This window comes from Mus pahari, chromosome 12, assembly GCF_900095145.1.
Source record: "Mus pahari chromosome 12, PAHARI_EIJ_v1.1, whole genome shotgun sequence".
Classification (NCBI taxonomy): Eukaryota; Metazoa; Chordata; class Mammalia; order Rodentia; family Muridae; genus Mus; species Mus pahari.
Genome location: NC_034601.1, coordinates 50,317,212 through 50,341,102, shown reverse-complemented (window position 1 = coordinate 50,341,102; position 23,891 = coordinate 50,317,212). Strand labels below are relative to the sequence as shown.

Below are 23,891 nucleotides of genomic sequence, written 5' to 3'. Positions count from 1 at the left end.
TTAGCACAGGCTTCTCATCATTCACTGAAGACTGAACTCTTTCTTTTAACTTTTAAAATCTGTTTTATGGCTGTATATACTATGTGCATGCAGTACCCGTGGAGGCCAGAAGAGGGGTCAGATCCCCTGGGACTGGAGTTATAGTTGTGAGCAGACATGCTGATGCTAGGAATTGAACCTGGGTCCTCTGGAAGAGCATACAGTGCTCTTCAATGCAAATCCTTCTCATCATTACTCAAAGAATGTACATTCTCAGAGAAAGGGCTGCAAATGACAATTGACAATTGGATTCCTGGGGAAGCCTAGACGACCTTCTTTAATCTATAGTGTAGATATTATAGTGCTATACTCAGATATGGACTGGACAAAGAGAAAAATAGTAAGATTTGATTGGCTCAAGATTTGATCAGATAAAAATATCCCTTAAGTCAAGCCCTGAAAATATGAGGAAAATCAAAACAAACCATATTCAACCAGAGGAGGATGTGATTTTTTTCCTCCCCTTGGTGGCTAACGTTTCTGTTTTTTCAGTATCTTTGGAGTATCCCAAGTAAAATTCTATAAAATGTTTCTTTAAACATGCAAAGTCCACACGCAATTGTGGAGACTAGTTCACATGAAACCCTGAAATCTGACCAGGAGAAGATCATTCCTTTGGTTTGAACCTTTACCCTGGGTGCTAGTCAGCAGTCTCATTTGGTGATATGAATCTAACTCAAATTTAGGTCAAAGGTTAAAGGGAATGTGCTAACTTAATTAATGTAAAGTCCAAGAGCCAAGTTGGCTTCAGATAACGTTTCTGTGTTCCATTTTGTCTGAGGCAATACCAGGTTTTGTTTATGATCCCGACTTATGTATTAGCAACAGCTATTTTAAACGTTCAAGTGCCCTGCCTTGAGACATGAAATAAATGCATAGTAACATGAACTCCAGGCCTACCTAGAACCCAGAATAGTGATAATGTGTCAGAATTCTATGCCCCTGTCCTGTCTCTGTGTTTCTTTATCCTTGTTCTCAAATATGGCTATTGATTGGCATTGGCACTCCTAACCCTAAAGCCTTGAGATCTAACAAGAAGAGGGATTTCATTTCTCTTGGAAAACCCCTTGCCAAGTCCTTTGGGATTTAATTCTCTTTACTGTTCCACAGAAGCAGAGGTGTTTAAACTAGAGGGACTCTAAGCCTTTATGGTATTTAAAAAGGGAGGACAAAATGAGATGCACTATAGACAGCCACAAAGAAGCAAGGGGAGAAGATAATTCTACTGAGCTGGAGACATGAACAAACCATGAAGGTATGAGCAGGAGCTGAAAACACCTCTTCTCAGTGGTACCGGATTGAGAGAGAGTCAACCAACTTTTCCTAGAAAAAGGACAGAAAAACCCTTGGCTGCCACCCCCTCCTATGTAACAGGTTCTTAGCAAGTCCCACATTGGATGCAATCAGTAAAAAGTCAAGAAAAGCGAGTCTATAGAGCACACAGGTAGCCCTCTGCAACAGAGTACAGAGGGCAGAGAGAGACAGAGAGGACGAGCAGGTCCAGAGCTGCTATGTTCTACTCAGAACATATGCCTTGTGTTAGACATTTTGGATTAGCCTGGGACAAATACCCATTGTAAGGGATGATTTATTTGACAGATGCTTATTAAGCACCATGAAGAATGGACAACCACATCACTGAAGGGATGCTGAAAGCAAAATTTAGAGGCTACTACATCTGACAAAACACAAATATCTGCTGAGAAATGAGCCAGTCGAAGACTGGTCGCTTGTTTTCCTCGTCTGAACTGTCTTTGAGTGGGATCATCCATAGGGAGAATAGGATAAGAATAAATACAGACTATAACATGTGGCTTTAAAAAGAAACAAAACAACATATAGTAAGGAAGACTCAGAACTGGTTTTCATGCCGTTGAATGTAAGCAGGTCCTACTCTACCCATTTTCTGGTTACCTCTGTGATAAGAGTTCCTGATGGCTTTTGTTTTTTTCTTCTCTTCCTGCAGTGTCAAAAGAAACAAATCATCCGACCTTTGGATTTTCTTGCCTGCATCTTAACTGACAGTTGAAAGATCACAATTCAACTGCCAGTCCCTTGCTCTTCCTCTTCCTGTTTCCATCTTTATCTTGCTTCTTTGTTTTCTCCCCATGTTTGTGTGGTGTTGTTCATGACAGTAAAGCTAATGAATCCACCTAACTGTTGGTTTTTGGATGATTGAGTAAAGTAGTTTCAGCACATATGGACACTTTTTACCTTATGAGTTTGTATGCAGGTAACTCATTGTAAATTAAAAATACCATAATAATAGGCATTTAATACGCCCAAAGCTGCAAGTGCTATTGCTTAACCTACACAAACATGTGTAGACCTCTGACAGTTGGACAAAATCACCTAGCAGGGAGCTGGTTTTATAATAAGGTGCAGTTTATTGAATGCCATGTAATATACTGGGCAGTATCACTCATTTACTGTCATGATTGGGTGGCTGGCTGGGGGCTTTGACTTGTGGCTTAAGCCCAACATTTTGAAATTATACTACATATCGCTCACCTAGAAAAAGATCAAATTTCAAAGTTGAAGTGTCATTCTACTGGATTCATACTGCTTTTGCACCATCACAAACGGAAACGTAGGTTGAATCCTCACAAATTGAAATTGTATATATTGTTTATACAGAGACGTACTCAGCCTTAGGGAAGAAAGAAAGGCATGGCCATTTGCAGCAGCATGGATTGCTCCAAAGAACCCAGCTACAGAAACACTGTCTGTAATCGCAGGTCTATGTGGATTCAGAAATACAGCTGCACACAGGGTGAGGGTAGAATACTACCACCAAGGATTGGGTGGTAGAGGAAAAGGTGGCTTGTTTCCTACAAACTTCCAGCCTCACACTGGGTACGTTCTAGAACTCCACTGGACATCAGCAGCGTCACTGTAGCTAATAGTAGTGTACTGTGTTCATGACAGTGCTGAGGGCATATTACATGATTTTGCACATGTACGGCTGTGAGAAGATGGCTATGTTAGCATGATCGTGGTAGTTCTCAATATCATATTGTATACCTTAGATATGTAATTTGTACTTTATACTTTATTACAGCTCGTGAATAGTCATCTTCACGAATACGTTTATAAAAGCAAAATCCATAATGGTTTAATTTTAAACCATTGTCTACTTTTCTATATTCCCTACAGTCCTTGTCTTAACTTTAACATTTAATGAGATTGTATTATAATTTTACTTACCATTACATACTTATGTAGTCCTAGTAATAATAATAATTGTAATAATAATCACATTGAAGTCCACTGAAATTCTCATCTACTTAAGAAAATTTGGGCTTGTTCCTTTATGTAAAAAAGAAAACATTTATATAGTTTTGGCTATTAGGAATCAAACTCATATTTTTGTACAAATTCTTGAGCTAACATTTTATTTTCTCTTAAAATTCTGCTTGGAGTTACTGGGTCACAGAGTAATTGTGATTTATTGAAACCTTTATTTTTAAACATTTTATTAAATCAATAAGAGCTGAGCTGTTTTCTAAGGAGACTGAGTCATTTTACAGTGGCAACAGCAATACATAGCAGTTTAGCACTAACTTTTAAGGTTCTGATTATTCCAAAGGGTGTAAATAGTTGTAATTCATTTGTGGTCCATTGGTTATGTTTCTGAGCATCAGCTCTTAAATGAAGATGTGGAGTGTGTGTGTGTGTGTGTGTGTGTGTGTATACGCGCGCGCAGTAGAGGCAGGAAGGGCAGAGTGACATGACCCAATGCTTATCTCTTACAAACTGTTCCCAGGGGCCTCTGGTACAGTTCCTATCTGCATAGTTTGGTACAGTTCCTATCTGTATAGTTTTTCCAGTGGAACTTTGCTACATGCAGAGGTATGATCTTACAATTTGTTGGACTTTGTTTGGACTTTGTTTGCCATGAAACCATAATATAATAACTGAGACTTTCTGGACCTTGGTGATAATAAATGAAGATGAAGCCCCTCCCACCCCCAACCACCCCGTACTCACTAGATAGCAACAGAGAAGGGATATGTTCTAGACTGGGAGTTTTGATAACAGTTATAAGTCATGTGATTTGAGATACAATCACAAGACATTGTAAAGGAATAAGCAATACAAGGAAAACTCTGAATTTCCTGCCACCACTAAAATTTGTGACTTTGAAGGTAAGCTGAAATTATTAACAAAATAGTACCCCAGTTAAGTAGTGAATGAGTATAATATCCTGAAAGCAGACAAACAATAGCACTAAAGTCCTCTCTGAGCAATGCTACAAAATCGACAACCTCTTCTTTCCAGATCATTCTAGTAATGAGATCTCTGTGTTTCTAGATCTAGAGATTTTTTTTTTTTAAAAAAGTATACTCAAATTACACCTATAGGCATTGTATGGTTTTTGCACAGATACTATAGGGAACTGTGTCCATGGCTAGGACCACTTATAAATATGACGTTATAGAAAAGAATATAAGGGAACATAGCAAAAGAACAAATTGTAAAGGGAGAAGTCTGAATGAGGCCAGAGCACACGTCGAAGCGTACTTCCTGAACACAGTTTCTTCTAGCGACAAGTCCCTAAACCATGTGAACAGTCTGCCAGAAGTTACTTGTAAGAGTGAGATTGTAGTGTTAGATTATACCACTCCACTTTGCTTTATTTTTTTTCTTGTTGTTGTTAAAGGAGATTATTGGATCCACTGGTTGCTATGTACTAAGATTCCTAGCACTCAGATTGCAAGCAAATGTGCTCAGCGTAAAATACATTTATTCAAACACTTTAGACACAATACATGGCTCTTAATAAAGAACAGTGGAAGCATTGTTGAATTCTAGTTGCTCAGACACTAGTCATCAGGGATCAATGTGTAAGCAGTCTTTGCAAGGGATGACCATCTTCTGCTACTATGGTAACACCTTTAGTCATGCCAGGATAACTTTTTGAAACGTCTTTGGCACACTCAAAATGTTTTTGAGGTTTAACTTATATATGTATGTTTTTTTTCATTGCTTTACAGTTTTTTTTCTTGAAGATAAAACATTAATGGGTATGCATGTTCTCACGTGCAAGGGTTCCCTGCTACACTCCTTTTGTCCTAGGGTCTGAACTCCAAGTAATAAGGAAAATAGAAGAATACTATTCTGTTTTAAATGAGAAGCACTGAGGAACATTCCTAGAGAAAATAGGGAAATCTTTTATTCTATCAGCAGCCCTCTGCTTCTCAAGCTCTGAAAACAACTGCTGAAAGGCCCTTATATGCAACTGTGAAAAACAATTTATAGGGAAAAACATTTTTAAGCACCTCTACAAATTTCGGCGTACAGTCTGAGGCTGTTTTTTTTTTGTTTGTTTTGTTTTTCTTGCATATTTTATTTACATTTCAAATGTTTTCCCCTTTCCAGGTCTCCCCTTCAGAAACTCCTTATCCCATTCCCTCTCCCCATGCCTTTATGAGGGTGCTCCCCTGCCCACCCTACCCACTCCCATCCTTCCACCCTGGCATTCCCCTACACTGGGGCATCGAACACCCTCAGGCCTGAGGACCCCTCCTTCCACTGTTGTCCAACAGGACCATCCTCTGCCATATATGCAGCTGAAGCCATGGGTCCCTCCATGGGTATTCTTTGGTTGGTGGTCCAGTCCCCGGGAGCTCCAGGGAGTCTGGGCTGTTGACAGACACTGTTGCTCCCTCCATGGGGCTGCAAACCCCCTCAGCTCCTTCAGTCCCTTTTCAACTCTTCCATTGGGGACCCCCAACCTCAGTCCAATGGTTGGCTGTGATCTGAGTTTCTATCTCTGTCTTTGTTAGGCTCTGGCAGAGCCTCTCAGGAGACAGCTATATCAGGCTTCCATCAGCAAGCACTTCCCAACATCCACAATAATGTCTAGGTTTGGTGACTATATATGGGATGGATCCTCAGGTGGGGCAGTCTCTGGATGGCCTTTCCTTCAGTCTCTGCTCCACACTTTGTCTCCATATTTCCACCTGTGAGTATTTTGTTCAGCCTTCTAAAAAGCACTGAAGCATCCACATTTCGACCCGCCTTCTTCTTAGGCTTCATATGGTCTCTGAATTGAATCTTGGGCTAATATCCACTTATCAGTGAGTACAAACCATGTTTGCTCCTTTGTGACTGAGTCACCTCACTCAGAATGATATTCTCAAGTTCCATCCATTTAAGCACATCCAAAGCAAAAGGTAAACTGAATTTTGGCGAGTGTAGGGTATGGTCAAATCTCTATCCTATAAAGGCCTTCTTGAAGCCTTGGTTTTACTATCCAAGTTTGTCTTTTGCACCCCTGGGTGTGCCCTCTAAACGCGGAGCTTCCTAAATGTTTGGGTAGAGCCTAGCTCGGGAACTGACTCATCCTAGCACTCTTTCGGCAAAGCGTAGGCGCCCAATACTGGATGAATGAATGAATGAATGAACGTGTAGGAAGAAGGCGGGAAAGGGGTTCCTTTTTTTCCGAGATGTGACAGACTAGCTGACTAGGACAGCCACAGAGCAACAAGACCCAAACCTTTCTGGACCGATGCCCCACTTCCCCCAGGCTCTCGGAGCAAACCCGCCCTGCAGACTCCGCCCCGCCCCGCCCACCGGGCGGCGCCGAGTTAGGAAATGCTCGCTGGCCGGGAAACCGGAAGTGCTGGTAACTCTCCGCGCATGCGTATCCGCCTCGGCTCGCACTTCCTACACTCGGTCATCCAGTGAGGACGCGGGGCCGCTCACCCGACGCAGCGGGGTCTTCGCCCGTCCCGCCCCTCACCCCACCGCGCATGCGTCCTGGCTGGCTTGTGCGCCTGGAGGCGGGGCGCCAGGCCAGTTTTTTTTTTTTCCTCCCCTTGGCTCCCGCCCCTGCGCTTCCCACCTGCCACGTACGGGACCGCGGCCGTCGCTCGGCTCGTCGGGTGTGTGCGATTGGCCAGCTCCGCGCAGCCTGCAGCTCGGCGACGCTCGGCGGACGGGGGTTGGAAGGCTCCCTGCGATACCGAGGGGGAGCCCGCGGCGGCCTCGCAGCGGCCGGGTCAGCTGAGGCGGGCGGCCTCGGCGAGCGGGGTACGTCGGCCGGAGTGAGGCGCGCGCGGCGGCTCCGGGAGGAGGTCGGGGGGGGGGCCCGGGAGGGCCGCAGGGCTTCGGAACCTCCCAGCGCCGGGCGGGAGGGTGGGGCTGGCGACCGTGGGAAGGGGCTGGGAGGGAGGGCGCGGGCCCGGGGTGAGGCGGACGAGCGGCCTGGCGCGGGGGAGGGGCGGCCGGGAGGGAGGGAAGGGGGAGGGGAGGGGGCCCGGCCCGGCCTGGCGTGGCGGGCGTTTGGCCCCGCTGAAACCCCAAGTCCTGTTCCCTCCGGCCCCAGAGAGTAGAGGGAGCCTGGGGGTACCTCTTACCGAGTTAGAGACCTGGGGATCGAGGAAGCCTGGGGCGTTTGCTCGGCGCCTCACCCTCCAGAGCGGCTTGGGAAGGTGCAGGGTGAATCATGGAAGGCAGAGAAAAGGGGCTTGAGGAGGCTCGAAGCGTCTGATCCCCGGGAGTGGCTTGGACGGTGGACCGTAGACCCGGAGTTAATCGGTAGATTGAGGTCACAAAGAGGAGCCCCATTCGGTCGTGCACTCCCGTGCTTGGTGTCCTCTTGGGGCCCTACCCAGTTTTACTGATTGCAGTTGCCAACTTTTGTTAAGTTGGTGTCTCGGGGCACGGTAGGGAGAATTGTAGGTAGGTAATCCCAGAGATTCTACCAAAGCAGCTGTTAGGAGACTCCCTTCACATGTGAAGAAAGTACAGCGCAGAGAAGAGCTTGAGCTCACCTAGCTACCAGTGAAAATGGTTACCATTCTTGCCATACACACTGCCTGTCATACAGATTTTGAGACCCACTTACAGTTTTAGAATAATTAAGGTTCTTTTAAAAAAAGAAAAGAAAAAGAGAGAAAAAAAAAAAGAAGAAGAAGAAGAGGAGGAGAAAGGAACCAGTTGGTGGTGGTGCACTCAGGAGGCAGAGGCAGGCAGATTTCTGAGATGGAGGCCAGCCTGGTCTACAGAGTGAGTTCCGGAACAGCCAAGGCTACACAGAGAAACCCTGTCTTGGGAAGGTGGGGACAAGAAAAGACAGAAGGGAAAAAGAAACTTGTATAGAGGGTGGGTGCTTTAGAAGTTTCTGAAAGAGGGCCTCCTCTCAGGTTACGCAGCAGGTGCCTGAGGCTTGACTGCTGGACTTACCTCCTAGTGGAGGGGGCAGGCTTTATGTCCTTGGACTCTTCAGTGTATCCCAGTTACCAGAATATTTCTTGGATGAAGGTTAAGTTCCAGGTTGAGTCACTTCTGGACTTAGGAAGTAGTAAGACAGCAGCAAGATAAATCAGAAAATGCATAGTGATCTCAACAGCAGTTCTAGGAACTCATCCATGTTCATCTCTACGTGCTTAGAGAAAGGCAGGACCAGAGTTGACAGCTGTGTGGGTGAGGTTTTTCTCTTGGGACAGGAAATAACTGTGGTGCCTGACATCTCTACACAAATGGACAACTTTTAGCTAAGACTGCAGGGAGGAAACTAGACATGAAACTGGGCCACCCATGGCAGATGTTAAGGATATGTAATGTTAGCTTTTAGGTCCTTTGGAGCTGAGTGCTTCCCAGTCCCATCAGAGGGCATATTAATTACCAAGTACATTTGTGCTGGAACATACTTGGGAGTGTATCTTGATATGAGGTGCCCCTTCTGGCCAGGTAAAGAAGGTACTGTGAGATGGTTCAGGAACTGACAGTGTTCAGCTTTCTAAGCACTGGTCCTTAGTCTATATTGCTGGCTTATATGGCCTATAGATAGAAGGCAGTAAATGCAGATTTATTGTAAGATCTTCATTCCTGTCAGGCTATCAATGAAAGTATGAGATACTTACTATCTTTCTAAACTTACTATGTTTTAGAGCCTGGGATATAGTAGATGTTATGTAAATATTTTCTAAAGGTAGAGAACAAATTGGGCCAACAATCTAAGAGTTGGTTCTATAGAGGTGTCACATCATCACAGTTGTTATGTCAGTTGTGAGACTGATCAAATAAAACCCAACAGTGCTCTTTACAAAATTAAGATAACTATGGCATCCAGACTGTGGAACATAGTTCCACTTTGTTCTGCTTTGACCTTGTAGTGAAGGGCTGTTTTCATTTGAGGGACAGTTAGACGCAAAGACTAGAGCATTTATGTGAGGACTACTGGGAGATTTATATTTAATAATCATGACATAAGCTAGGATTCATTAAAAATTCAAGTTAAATAGTTTGGTGATTTGGTGAGGGATTTTCCACATTAAAGGGGCGGGGGTGAAAGTGGAGGTTCAGTAAGTTTTAGAGAGAGAAACAGAAAGCTGGCAGTAGTGAAAGTTCAGGAATGGAGGCAAAGTAGCCTGTGGGAGGTTTCGGACAGCTTACATGGCTCTCTTGGTCATTTACTTGCAACAGGTAAAAAGAGTAGGAACATTTTGTGTCTCTAGATAAACATGTTCAGGAATTACTTGGCATTGCAAAAAAACCAAACAAACATTAACCCATTATTTGATCCTAAATATGCACTTTTACAGTAGTAATTTGAATTACTAAAGGCCTTAGGGTTCAGAATTAAGATTATAAATTCATAGGACAATCATTGAATAGCCTGAAATGAGGTAATAAGAGGAAAATAAAACTCATGAGGGGAAAATTCTGTAGCAAGCCAGTATTAAATAGCTACTTTTATCATTTAAAAAATATATTTTTAATATGGCACCAGGTATTTATGGAACCCAAAGCCTTATGCTTGCTAAGCAAGCGCTGTACCACTGATCAATGGCCTTTTTTAGAGTCTGGTAGCCTGGACTGATCTTGAACTTGTTTTGTAGCTGAGGCTGGCCTGAGCTCCTGATCCTGCCCATCCTAGACTTAGTTCTCTTTTTAAAATAAAGAATGCATGGCTGGGGAGATAGATGGCCAAGCTATTAGCAGCAGTACTACTTTTGAAGAGGACCTGAGTTCAATTTTCAAATCAGAGGTCTCACAACCACCCATGGTTCCAGCTCCTGGTGATCCAACTCTCTGGCCTCCTGGGGCACCTGCACACAGAAATAAAATAAATCTTAAAAAAATAAGTAGGAGAATACAGTCTAATCATACACCCATTTTGATTGGAGGTAATGTGGGTTGACAGGTTAATGGAGTTGTGTTGCTTGATCGTGGATAGTTGTGCAAAGCCCAGGAGAATGCTGCTTATTTGCCCGTTTTCTTTGAGTTTCCAAAATAGGAAGTTAGAAAAAAATACTCTTGAGATTTTATTTAGGAAAAAATAGGTTCTAATTTCATGTTCATGCATGCCTCCTCTCCCAGGTTAGCATTAGAGTTACAAGTTAACAATTTTGTAGCAATTGTCTGTTTGAATAACTACTATGTACAAGGCTTCTTCTTCAATCTAGAAAGATAACAAAAGCACAGCTTTAAAAAGTCACATAGTGTTTAGGGCTTTGAAGAAAAATAAAGCAGGGAGAGAAGACAGTGCTGAGGTGCATTTTAAGTTAGATTGTTAGGGAAAATCTCTAGAAGATATATAATTAGCAATCTGGTTCTAGTGAGGGTTGTGAAAGGCAAAGGACACAGTAAACACAAAGCCTTCAGTTGGGAGGTGATCTTAAACTGGTGTAGCAGGTGTGAGTAAGGCAGATGAGTAGAAAATGCCGAGGTTGGTTGGGTCATTGTTACACTTTTCTATGGGAATTCATTGGAAGGTTCAAAGCATAATGACATTAGATTCTACTTAAGAACAAATGTCAGGTTTGTTGACGATTCAGTGAAAGTGGATGGAGGTAAATAAGCAGATCATTTGAGATATTTTAAAATAAATCAAAGTAGGGAATTGGATTAAATTATTGGTACTGAAGATACCAAATTGGATGGATTACCAGAACACTTTAAAGATGGTGGTTAACAACCAGGTTTGCTGCCACTTTAGATGTAAGGTGTGAGGAAAGGAAAGCAAGGCCTTCTTGAAGAAGAATTGCCACTAACAGATGTGAAAACCTTAGGAGAGGCAACTTTGGGGTAGAAGTCAGGAATTTATTTTAGACAGATGGTATTGATATTGTCAGTTAACTAGTTGAGTATATGGATAAAATAATATAATACATAAAATAGAAATTACGTTAGTAATAAAATACTTCCAGACCATTTATGTGTCAATGAGAGGCACTTTTTTTTTAAGGGGCACAATTTCTTAACATTCTAATAGTTCTGCTTTGATCGTTTTTTTCCCCTAGAGTTGTATATATAGAGCATCCTGGACTCCACAATGAACGGACAGTTGGACCTAAGTGGGAAGCTGATTATCAAAGCTCAACTTGGGGAAGATATCCGACGAATTCCCATTCATAATGAAGACATTACTTATGATGAATTAGTGCTAATGATGCAGCGAGTATTCAGAGGAAAACTTCTGAGTAATGATGAAGTTACAATAAAGTATAAGGATGAAGGTAAGTTTTTAAGGTCTTAAGTACTGTACATGTTCTTTCACCCATTTCCCCCCCCCCCCCCCCGTGGACTAATTCTCCATTTTCCCCAACCATTTTATTTTATTTTATTTTATTTACTATTTGTATAGTTCATACAATTCCTTTGTATGTTAAAAATGTAATTTATTAGTAGAAGGGAGTGTCTGACATTTTCACATGTATTTTTCAAATACTTTTCTTCTGCTTAGATCTCCACATGTATGTTCAGAGTTGAAAGGGATTCTCATACTAATATGTATTGGATCAAAAAGGATTTCTTTATCAACTGTGGTGTTCGTATATGCTTGGCCCAGGGAGTGTCATTATTAGGAGATGTGGCCTTGTTGGAATAGGTGTGTCACGGTGGGCATGGGCTTAAGACCCTCACCCTAGCTGCCTGGAAGTCAGCTCCTCCTGTTCCATGCCTACCTAGTACTGCCATGTTCATAATAGAATGAACCTCTGAACCTATAAGCCAGCCCCAATTCTTAAAAGAATTGCCTTGGTCATGGTGTCTGTTCACAGCAGTTAAACCCTAAGACAGAAGTTGGTACCAGCGACTGAGGTATTGCTGTGATAGGCCTGACCATGCTTCTGTTTGGAAAAATGTGGATTTTGGGACTTCGGATTTGGAAAGCAGTAGAATGCTTTAAGTGGGGTTTGATGGGCCATCCTGGTAAGAATATGGAAGACTTTGTTGCTGAGGGTGATTTGAACTGTACTTGTATGTACAGCTTGGCTGTAGAAGTTTTAGAGAAGAATTTTAATACATGGACGAGAGACTATTTTCTTGATATTTTGTTGAAGAATGTAGCTGCTTTTTGCCCTTGTTTGAAGAGTCTACCCAAGGCTAAGGTAGAGAGATTTATATTGATTGCATTGACAAAGGAAGTCTCAAAAAAGCCCAAGAGAGACTTTGTTCTCTGGTTAAGTCTCATGAACATTTGAACAAGTGTAGCAAGCTTAGAAAGGAAAAATAAAAAATATATGGTTCAAGTATTAAAGGGATACCAAGAAGTGAAATGAAGCTAAGTACTATTTTCAAGGGTATTAAAGTGAATTAAGGGAGTAGTGATCTTGGGGCAAGATCGAACCCAGATAAGTTAAGGTCCAGGCATGGTAGCACAGGCCTTTAATCCCAGGAGGCAAAGACAAACAGATCTCTTGAGTTCAGTTCCAGCCTAGAACAAAGCAAGTTTTAGGTGAAGAGAAACTAAATCCAGACTTGGTGGACCACACCTTTAATCCCAGTGTTTAGAAGACAAACATGTAGATCTCTTGTGTTCGTAGTCAGCTTATGGAGCAAGTTCCAGGATAGCCAAGCTTAGGCAGTAAAGGAGTTGGAAAACAAAGCTAGTGATAATGTAATAGAACAAGGGAGCCATGTACCAGCCCTAGCAAGCAGCAGAACTCGGCAGCTTCGGCCATGTGTTCTGAGGGTTTTAGAGTCCAGAGTAGAAGGCATTACTGGGACAATTGATTCTGGTTAGGTGGAACTAAGAAATTAGTGGTGATTAAGAAGAGACTAGCATCACTGAGGTGAAATCTTCTGGGGAGTGTTTTCTGAGAGCACAAAGAAGCTGAATAGCCAAGGTTATAACTCCTGCAGCAGCTGTACTTGGTAATGTGTTAGTCACCCGCTTTTTGAAGCATGAAGGGGTCATGGAGAGCAGCTAAGCTCAGCATTGTTCGAGGCCATGGAAGGCCATTGGTGAAAGTGCACCCTCAGTTGCAGTTGATGGCCTAGGACTGAAGGAGTCATGAAAAGGATTTGAGGCTTGGCAGTTGGTGAAGCCTAGTTGCAGCAGAAGATTCCAGGGTATTAGAGATGCCAGTATCATGGGATGCTCACCAATAACAGCAGCAGCAATGGAGTGGGGTCGACCTGAGCTTAGAGTGCTACAGAGGACAGAGCTGGAGAACTGATACAAGCCCTTTGGAGGAGCCTGGAATATCATGTGTGGATCCCAGACATTGAAACAAGAACCTATAACACTGAAGTTGCCTTGGAGACCCCATGATTTTCCAGATGCCAGAGCCATAGGATACCTGCTGAGTATCCTATGCTGCTAACAGGTAGTGAAACCACCCTAGGAGAAAGAAGTTTGTTGTGTCAACAAAGATAAAAACAGAGTTGGAGATCTGAAGACCACTTTGACATCAGGCATGGAGATGCAGTTTGTACTTTGTCCAGCTGGTTTCCTATCTTGATTTAGGGATTATAGTAAGTGATTGGATGAATCTCAGAAGAGACCTTGAACTTTGGACTGTTAACATTGTTAAGAGTGCTATAGACTATGTGGACTAAATATATTTTGCATTATGGTATGGATAGGTATGACCTCCATAGATTCACGTGTTTAAACAAGCTTATGGGGGCTAGGGAGTGGAATGTGATGGTTTGTATATGTTTAGCTCAGGGAGTTGCACTATTAGGTGTGGCCTTGTTAGAATAGGTGTGTCACTGTGGGCATGGACTGAAGACCCTCACCATAGCTGCCTAGAAATCAGTATTCTGCTGGCAGCCTTCAGGTGCTAGATGTAGACCTCTCAGCTCCTCCTGCACATGCCTGCCTGGATGCTGCCATGTTCTGCCTTGATGATACTGGACTGAACCTCTGAACCTGTAAGCCAGCCCCAATTGAGTGTTGTCCTTATAAGAATTGCCTTGGTCATGGTGTCTGTTCACAGCAGTAAAAACCCTAACTAATACACCAACCAAATACAGGAAAGCTGGCTTAAACAAAGGCAGATGTCTCTCTGTATCTCTTTATTCTTTTTTTTCTTCTTCCTTTGGCAGGTTCTTACTATGTAGTCCAATACTGACATGGAACTTGAGGTTAACTACACCTGGCCAGATGTCTTTATTGCAGGAGTTATTGGTGTGCATTATGCTAATATACATAGTCAATTTATAATATGCAATGCTCTTGGGCTCATTTGTCCACAACTATTTTATATGGAGATATATTTTGCTTAACAAATTTTTCATCAAACATAGTAGAATGACAGTTGTATTTCCTGATTTTATTACTGACAACTGCTTTTCTCTGAGAACTGACTTTCAATCATGATGGTTGTTATTATTATAGAAATCTTACATTCTCAGTGGTTCATCATGCAAGAAAATCAAGAAATGTTATCTAGCATCCTGTGGCTTACCCTGAGCATTAACATCCAACATGCAGATAAATACTCTGAAGAGATTTTACTTAGCTAGGTTTTGAGATGTTGGATATCTGTACATAATAGCATTGGTCAGAGCCTGGTCATGTGGCTTTGCTGAGCTGCAGATGGAAATTGTTCATCCCTTGGCACCTATTTTGGACAACTTACACTGGTGATCAGCTAAGTTGGTCATCTACCAACATGTGTAAATTCTCCTTTTCTGTTGACATATGATCTGAAATAAGCCAAACAAATTTTTGAGAGCCACTCGTTCTTCCTATTTCCTTGAGCAATCTCATCTGTTTATAAATACATGGTTTTAACTCTATACTGTTCAGCTGTATTCCTTAGTTAAGTCAATTTCTTCTCTTTTCTTGAGTTTATAACTCAATTATTAATTTTTAAAAATTTTTATTCTTTAATCCTTTTATACAGTCCAGACTTCATCCCCTTCCCAGTCTGCCTCCCAACTGCTCCTCCTCCCATACCTCCTTCCTACCCTCCACCCCTGGTCTCCATTCTCCAGGCGGATGTCCCCACTCACCCTCAACCCTGCCTGACCTCCCAATTCCCTGGGGCCTCAAGTCTCTGAAGGGTTAGGTATACCACTGAAGCTAGGCCAGGCAGTCCTCTGTTGTATATATGTCTGGGGACTCATACCAGCTAGTGTATGCTGCCTGGCATACAGTGTCTGAGAGATCTCATGGGTCCAGGTTAGTTGGGACTGCTGGTCTTCCCACCCTCCTCCTCAGCTTCTTCCAGCTTTTCCCCAATTCCACCACCTGGGTCCCCAGCTTCTGATCATTGTTTGGGTATTAGTATCTGCATCTTACTCTTTCAGCTTCTTGTTGGGCCTCTCAAAGGGCAGCCATGCTAGCATTCTGTCTGCAAGCACAGCATAGCATCAATAATAGTGTCAGGGTCCTGAACCTCCCCTTGACCTGGATCCCAGTTTGGACCTGTCACTGGACCTCCTTTCTCTCTTCCTCTTCTCCATTTTTGTTCTTGCAGTTCCTTCAGACAGGAACAATTCTGGGTCAGAACTTTTGACTGTGGGATGGCAACCCCATCCCTCCACTTGATCTTCTGTCTCTCCATTGGAAGTAGACTCTCCAAGTTCCCCCTCCCTACTCTAGAGCACCTCATCCAAGTCTCTCCCTTTGAGTCCTGAGAGTCACCTCCCAGGTCTCTGGTACATTCTAGAGAGTCCCCCCACCTCCTACCTCCAGAGGTTGCCCATTTCCATTCTTTCTGCTGGCCCTCAGGGCTTCAGTCCTGTTCTTCCTCCCCTCCCCCAATACCTGATCTCGGTCCCTTTTTTCCTTCCTCTCTCCCACTCTGGTCCCTCCTTTCCTCCCCCCTCCTGTGATTGCTTTCTTCTCTCTCCCAAGTGGGATTGAGGCATCCTCACTTGGGTCCTTCCGTTTGTTGACCTTTTGAATCCTGTGGGTTGCGTCCTGAGTATTCTTTGTACTTTGGCTAATATCCACTTATTAGTGAGTACATACCATGCGTGTCCTTTTGGGTCTTAGTTAACTCACTCAGGATGATTTTTTTTCTAGTTCAATCCATTTGCCAGCAAAACTCATGATTGTACTTCTTTATATTTCGTTCCTCAATCCATTCATCCATCCACCCACCCTTCTTTTCTAGTCCACCCATCTATCCATCCATTTTTACGGGGCTGGGGACCAATTCTTCTAGGCCAGCACTTTACCACTGAGACACAACTCAAAATTTTAAAAATCATTTTAACTCAAGATACTCTATTCTTGCCTCACACCTATTAGCACATCTTAAAACTGACCTTATGACTGGCATTCTCGTCTCCCTTTCATGTAGGGGAAATGTCAGCAACCTGTGAAGGGTCAGAAAATAAATACTATAGCTTTGCATCTCATGGAAGAATTCTGTCATACAGCCATCATTTTTGAGGACTAAAAATGTAAAAGACATAGTTCATTATTCTGCAAAAACAAAAGAGGTTCTGTTGGGTGTGGTTTGTGGCTCCCACTTTAGGGTATCTTCCTTATTGAAATCTGTCCTCCATATATAGTTACCACATTGTATTTTCTTCCTTTCTCCCTCTCTCCTTCCCTCTTTTTCCTTCTCTCCTTCCCTCCTTTTCTTTTTTGTGGTATTTTTTTAAAAACTGTTTAATTTTTTCAGATTGTTGTTTCATAGTCTGTTAGCAACTACATGAGATGGCAACTTAGATAACTTTCCAACAGAGATACTCATTCTGTGTCTTAGTTAAGGTTTCTATTCCTGTGAAGAGACACCATGACCACAGCAACTCTTATAAAGGAAAACATTTAATTGGAGCTGGCTTACAGTTCAGAGGTTTAGTCCATTATCACCACAGCAGGAAACATGCACATGGTGGCATGCAGGCAGACATGGTGCTATAGGAGGAACTGAAAGTTCTACATCTTGATCCTCAGGCAGCAGGAGACTGTTCCATACTGGGAATAGCTTGATCATATGAGACCTCAAAGCTTGTCCCCATGGTAGCACACTTCTTCCACTAAGGCCACACCTAATAGTGCCACTACCTATGAGCCAAGTATTCAAACATGTGTGTATGGGGAGGGGGGGACATATCTATTCAAACTACCACATTCTGTTACTGTTATGGGATTCAAGAAAAGAAAAAAGATTAAGACTGATCAGTATGTTAATTTCTATAAAATGTGTTTATGAGCAGAATCCTTGAGAATTGAGCATTATTAAGCATGTATGCTATACATATGTATACATGTATGGGCCTGCTTATACAGTTCTAAAAACAGTTACAAAGTACCTAGTTATGTCTGGATTTTGACATTTTTGTTTGTTTAAAATAATATGACTTAACAAGTTTTAAAATTGGTTTAGTTAGTCTCACCCAGTTTGATGAGACATAGTTAACTGTGTTTTCTGACTGGTTCCCCCTACCCCATATCACCCCATATCATTCCTTAACTTTGTGAATGTGTTTGAAACATTTAGTTAATATTCTAATTATAATATTTTTATTCTTAGGATCCTAAGGGATCTCAGTCTTGAACATGCATTATCATATATATATGTGTGTGTGTGTGTGTGTGTATATATATATATATATATATACACATACACACACACACACACAAGAACATGAATTAACTGGAAAAAAATTAAAAATTAGGGTTTCATTTTCAGCATGGTCAGTGATCTAAAGATTTCACCATCGTTTACTAAAGCAGTCCTATAATCCCTCTTGCAGCTCTATGTTACTAATTTATGGAACTCTTCCCTCAATTTGTGTTAGTGCATTTTATTAAAAATAAGGATTTGAACTATGGGAATCCTTGTTTTCATGCTTGATACATTTATTTGTTATACAATGGAAAGATTTTTCAGTCTAATATAGTAATTTGTGATATTGTTAAATCTCTTAGTACTAAAAGTTAAAGTGTATGATATGATACATTTTCAAAACAAGGTTTCTCTGTGCAACCCTAGTAGACTGGGCTATCTTCAACTCAGAGAGTCACTTGCCTCTGCCTCTGCCCTCTTGCTGGATTAAAGCTGTGTACCACCACACTCTGCTTAACTTTGGCTACGTTTTCTCATGTGTATATGATAAATATTTATAAGATTAGTAAAGTTGATTTAGCATTTCTAAAAAAAAAATCTTTCTTCGCTGATACTTATGGGAGATTCTAATTCTCTGTAATTTTACATTTTTATATGACAGTTTATTACTGATGGGAATCTGAATTTATTTTTCTTTTGAATTTCAGATGGAGATCTTATAACAATTTTTGATAGTTCTGACCTTTCCTTTGCAATTCAGTGTAGTAGAATACTGAAACTGACATTATTTGGTGAGTGGCAAACTTTAAAAAGAATTTATTGTTTTTTGGACCCAAATGCTTATTAGATCCGATTTTTTATAATAAATGTGTTTTTACTTGCTTTGGATTTTTCCTCTTAATGGCTCAGAGTTATTACATAATACTTTAAAATATTTGCATTCAGGTGAGACTTGGAACTACTTGGAACTTTATTAGTAGAAGTGTAATTAAGGCAAAATTAAAGATTTTGGTATTGAGATGAGATATAACTTAGGAATCTCTGGTAAGAGTACTGTAGTTTTAATTTATAATGTCAGATTTTTGGCTTTGTTGGGTTATTTATGTTTGGGAAGATTAATGTGTTAAGTTCTATATTTGTTTTGTTACCCCAAATAATAATGCCTTGTACATCAAATTTAGAATAGGCTTAGACTACCTCTCTATAGCATGTTTTTGTTTGTTTGGTTGGTTGTTTTTTTGTTTTTTAAGGCTTAGCTTAGAAAGCTACTTTGGGTATTATTTTTCAGGGAGTAAAAGCTACCAATGATGGGTCTTGGATATTGTTCCAGGGTAGCCAGGGCTTCACTTGAGACCCTATCTCTGTGGGGGATAAAAAAGGAAGTAGAGAATTTGGCATCAACTGTGTATCTTGTTTAATTTTTGTTACTTTTTAAAGGTATATATTTTAATGCATTTAAATTCCAACATTGTAAACATACTATTAGAGAATAGGGAGATGATGGCCAGTTGGTCAGTTTGCTGCAGTACATACAACCTGAGTTCTGATCTGTGAACAGCTGAGCATGGGGATATGTCTGTAACTCCAGCTCTGGAGTAGAAAGAAATGGGCAGGTCCAGGGCCTTGCTGGCCAGCTGATCTCATCAGTTAGTGAAAAGCTGGTTCAGTGAGAGCCCTCATTCCAAGAGTAAGGTTAAAAAGGGGGAGAGGAAAACACTCAGCATCAGCCTTGGGCCTCCATGGGAGCACTCACCTGCATGCATGCTCCACACACATAAACAGGTTAAAGTATATGGATGAAAGTAAACTTAGTGTGTGTTATTTTAATGACATCATCTCCTAAGTTTAAGCAAATTAATGCTTTTATTTTAGTTAATGGCCAGCCAAGACCCCTTGAATCGAGTCAGGTGAAATACCTTCGTCGAGAACTGATAGAACTTCGAAATAAAGTGAATCGCTTATTGGACAGCTTAGAGCCACCTGGAGAACCAGGACCTTCCACCAGTATTCCTGAAAATGGTAAACTGAATTTATTTTATTTTATCATAATGAATTCTTTTGCCATTTTTATGGGGAGAGGATTATGTTTCCTGGAGTAAGATGGCATCCTTAATACCTTTATTCTCCTTGTTTCTGCTTTTGTACATGTCAACATTCCCACAGCTGTTTGTCAAGATTACTGTAAACTTGCATTATAGTACTTGAATCATAGAGCTATGGGAGGACAGGGCCTGGAATCCCATTTTGAAGTACTCTCTAGGACTGGGGAAATAACTCAGTGGTAGAGTGCTTGCCTGACCTATGCAGTGCTCTGTATTCAGTTCCCAGTACTGAATAATAATGTGCAGGTGACTGCATAAGGAGTACTTTTGTGATGATTTCTTTAGTTTGTCTCAGTCTGTACAGTAGGCCAATTTTCAAACACTTTTGATTCACAAATTGTTATTAGTGTGATAATTAATGAATCTTAGAAATCGATTTTCTGTAGTAAAAACTATGTTTCAAATATAAAATACTTTTAGATTAGTACTATAAGTATTAAAGTTTATTTTAATACAATTTTTAATAATATGAAACTTTTTTGCATTTACTGGTGACATGTACTATTTATAAATAGTAAAGATAATTTAAGGCTTACTGACATATTGGAAACTAATATAGTTTAGGCACCAAAATGTATTTTAAAATATGGACTGAACTATTTCACGTAAAATAATTTTGTAACTGGCTGCTCATAATTTTCAAATGCTTAAAACTACACAAGTTTTAAATGTTTAAAATACAAACTGGCAACTTTTTTAAGAGTCAAGCTAGCTACATGGAAGGGCCATGAGAATTTCTGTGGAAAAAATGTCATGTATAACTTCTTGAAAGCCTTAGACTCAGATATTCTCATTTTTGCTCCACATAGTTTAAGAAGTTGGCTATTTTTTCTTCCTCCCCATTCCCTCCATTCCTACGTGCTTGTTTGTGTCCCTAGTCTCTTCCTTTGAGAATCAGACTCGGGGTGTTACATGTGCTACTGAGTTGTAGACACCTTACTTTTTAAAATGTGGTTAGGTTTTAAATAGAACTATTTTCTATAATTTCTTTCATGTCCTTTAGCCATTTGGAATTAATGTTGATGGTAAAAGCTAAATAAGTATTTGCTGATGAATTAGTAATTTTAGTCTTACCTCTATTTCAGATTATGGTTAAATTTACTGAAATACTTTATGATCTTAGACACTTTATGATGAAGACTTATTTATATTACAGATGAAAGCAGTTTGCTTATTCTGAACTTTGCCCTTGTTTGTTTTTGTGTACATACTTGCATATGGGTGGATGTACATACAAGTGCAGCATGTGTGAGCATGTGCATTTGGAGCTCCGAAGACACCCTTCATTCTTCATGTGCCTTCCACCTATTGTTTTATGACAGGGTCTCTAAATGGCCTGGAACTTCCCCAAGTAGGCTAGGCTAGCTTTTTTTCTATCTTCCATCTTGCTATTGCTGGAACTACAGGATGGTATTACCCAGCCAGCTTTTTATGTGAATTCTGGAGGTTCAAAACTCAGGTCCTTCCTCTTGAATACAAAGCAAGTCATGACCATAATGTCTTTTCAAGCAATAGAACAAGTAACTAAGACACACGGACATGGTACAAGTGCATCTTATGTAACTAAGACACATGAACATGGTACAAGTGCATCTTATAAAAATAGCCCCAGCACTAATAAATCCAAGTTTACTTTAAGAATTACCTTAAGTCAGCATCATGCCTGTTTATACTTTGTCACCTTGCATATTATTTTGAAGCAAATTCTAAATAATATTTTTTCTACAAGTATTTTAATAACTAATAAGTAGTACATATTTAAGAGAAGAGCAGAATTGTGTTATTATACTGATGATTAGGAATTTTGGCTGCCTTGCCTTATTAATAGAGGAATAGACAAAAATGTAAGAGTTGAGATCCTAAATTTAGACAAGATTTATGTTGTTTTACAAAATAAAACATTCATTACTATAACTGTTTCTTGGGCATCTACATGTATTTGTAGGTCATGGGGTATGGGCTGGATAAATAGCTTAGTTGATGAAGTACTTGATGTGGGGTCTGTGTTAAGTTTCCAGAACCCATGTGAAAAAATGTCTGGTATGATGGTGTGTGTTTGTAATTCCAGCACTGTAGAGATGGAAACAGGTAGTGACCTGGGGCTGTCACTGGCCAGCCAGTGATAGACCATATAGCCTGCTTGGTAAGCTCCAGGCCTTTGAGAGACCTTCTCAGAAAGCAAATGGGGCAGCTTTTGAGAAATGTCACTGGAGATTGTCTTCTGATCTCTATGTACACAGGTGAACACACACAAACACACGCACACCTGAATGAGTTAGGGTTCATGCTGTTCTGAAACACCATCACCAAAAGCAACTTGAGGAAAGAATTTATTAAAAGGCTTACATATCCTGAATCATAGTCCACTGATACAATCCAAGGCAGGAGCTCAAACGAGGCAAGAATCTGGAAGCAAGAGCTGATGTAGATGGCAAGGAGTGCTGCTCACGAGTTTACTGCTCATGGATGCCCAGCCTGCTTGTATTATCCAGGACCACCAGCCTAGGGGTGCCCCACCCACACAAATCACTAATTAAAGAAAGAGCTTTAGAGGCTTGCCTACAGCCTGATCTTAGGAAGGCAGTTTCTCAGTTGACTGTAGCCTGTATCAAGTTGACAGAAAATCTAGCCAGCTCAAGGCTCCATAAAAGGACCATGTAAAATGTTTGTGTTTATTAAGGAGACTTTTAAATAATAATAATGATAATAATGGTTTACTTTCTCCTTTTTTTTTTTTTCTTCTTTTCTTTTGAGATAGTGTTGCTATATAACTCAGATGGGCCTAGAACCTTTGATCCTCTTGTTGTAGCCTCTTGATTGCCAGGATTATTGGCACTCCGTTTAATCCAGTAATTCTAAAAGGGGCAGTGACTATAAGAGACAATAATTCTTTTGGAAAAAACTGTTTATTTTATCTTTTACTCATTTTCCCTGAAGCATGAACACAGTTCTCTATTCACAAAGTCCTGACAGTATTTCTACACATGTATATTTTATTTTTTTTTAGTGCCGTTTTGGATATAGATAAAGTAAACTTGTTTATCCCTTAATATAGATACTGTGGATGGTAGGGAAGAGAAGCCTGCTGCTTCTGACTCTTCTGGGAAACAGGCAACTCAGGTTATGGCAGCAAGTATGTCAGCTTTTGATCCTCTGAAAAACCAAGATGAAATCAACAAAAATGTCATGTCAGCATTTGGATTAACAGATGACCAGGTTTCAGGTAAGTCAGTTCCTTTTTCCCTCTCATCTTTTATTTTCCCTTCTTTTTAGACTACGGTGAAATATTATGTCTTAAGGGTTCAGCCCATTATTTTTTACATATTTAAGTTTCTATAAAACAAGAACATTCATGATTTCAGCACCCGTAAGGAGATTTGTTTGGCCTTTAACATGCTTTTCTACCTTAAAAGGAACCACTGTTTCCTTCAGGTAAGTTTTATTAAAAGAAGTCTTTTCAGATTTTTTTTTTAAAGCAGAACTTTTATATTTAAAAAAGTCCAGATCTATCTATCTTTCTTTCTTTCTTTCTTTCTTTCTTTCTTTCTTTCTTTCTTTCTTTCTTTCTTTCTTTTTTAGTAAATTGGATTTGATACATCTTGCTATCTCTTCTAATCTTAGGAAATTTAAAATTAAGCAGATTTCTGATTAATCGCTTTTATATGAATAAGGTTTTAGCTGTAAAGCTTTAAATTTTTTGAATTGTGATATATTCTTTTCTCTTATTTTTTGCCTATCGTTTTGTCAGCATTGTACCTGTTTTTCTTGGTGGGGGCGGGGAGGATCCTAATCACACACATGTTGCAGAGTGTTTCATGGTTTTTCTTTTCCAAGTTTTATTAGGTATTTACTTCATTTACATTTTAAATGCTATCCCCAGAGTCCCCTATTACCCCCCCCCTCACCTACCCACTCCCCCTTCTTGGCCCTGGTGTTCCCCTGTACTGGGGCATATAAAGTTTGCAAGACCAAGGGGCCTCTCTTCCCAATGATGGCTGACTAGNCCATCTTCTGCTACATATGCAGCTAGAGA

General features: G+C 40.7%; 1 protein-coding gene across 4 annotated transcripts in view; it reads left to right on the top strand.

Annotated features, from left to right (window-relative positions):
• Nucleotides 1-6,954: 6,954 nt before the first annotated feature.
• The window catches only part of Tfg (trafficking from ER to golgi regulator), a 32,978-nt gene continuing 16,041 nt past the window's right edge, over nt 6,955-23,891 (top strand). Inside the window, exons 1-5 of one of the 4 annotated variants that reach the window (XM_029544383.1) lie at nt 6,955-7,077; nt 11,295-11,510; nt 18,464-18,547; nt 19,629-19,775; nt 22,914-23,081. In XM_029544383.1, coding sequence (XP_029400243.1) covers nt 11,327-11,510; nt 18,464-18,547; nt 19,629-19,775; nt 22,914-23,081 — 583 coding nt within the window. In that variant the 5' untranslated portion in view covers nt 6,955-7,077; nt 11,295-11,326. The remainder of the gene's footprint in view (nt 7,078-11,294; nt 11,511-18,463; nt 18,548-19,628; nt 19,776-22,913; nt 23,082-23,891) is intronic. The other 3 variants (XM_029544382.1, XM_021209088.2, XM_021209087.2) reach the window with 3 other exon arrangements.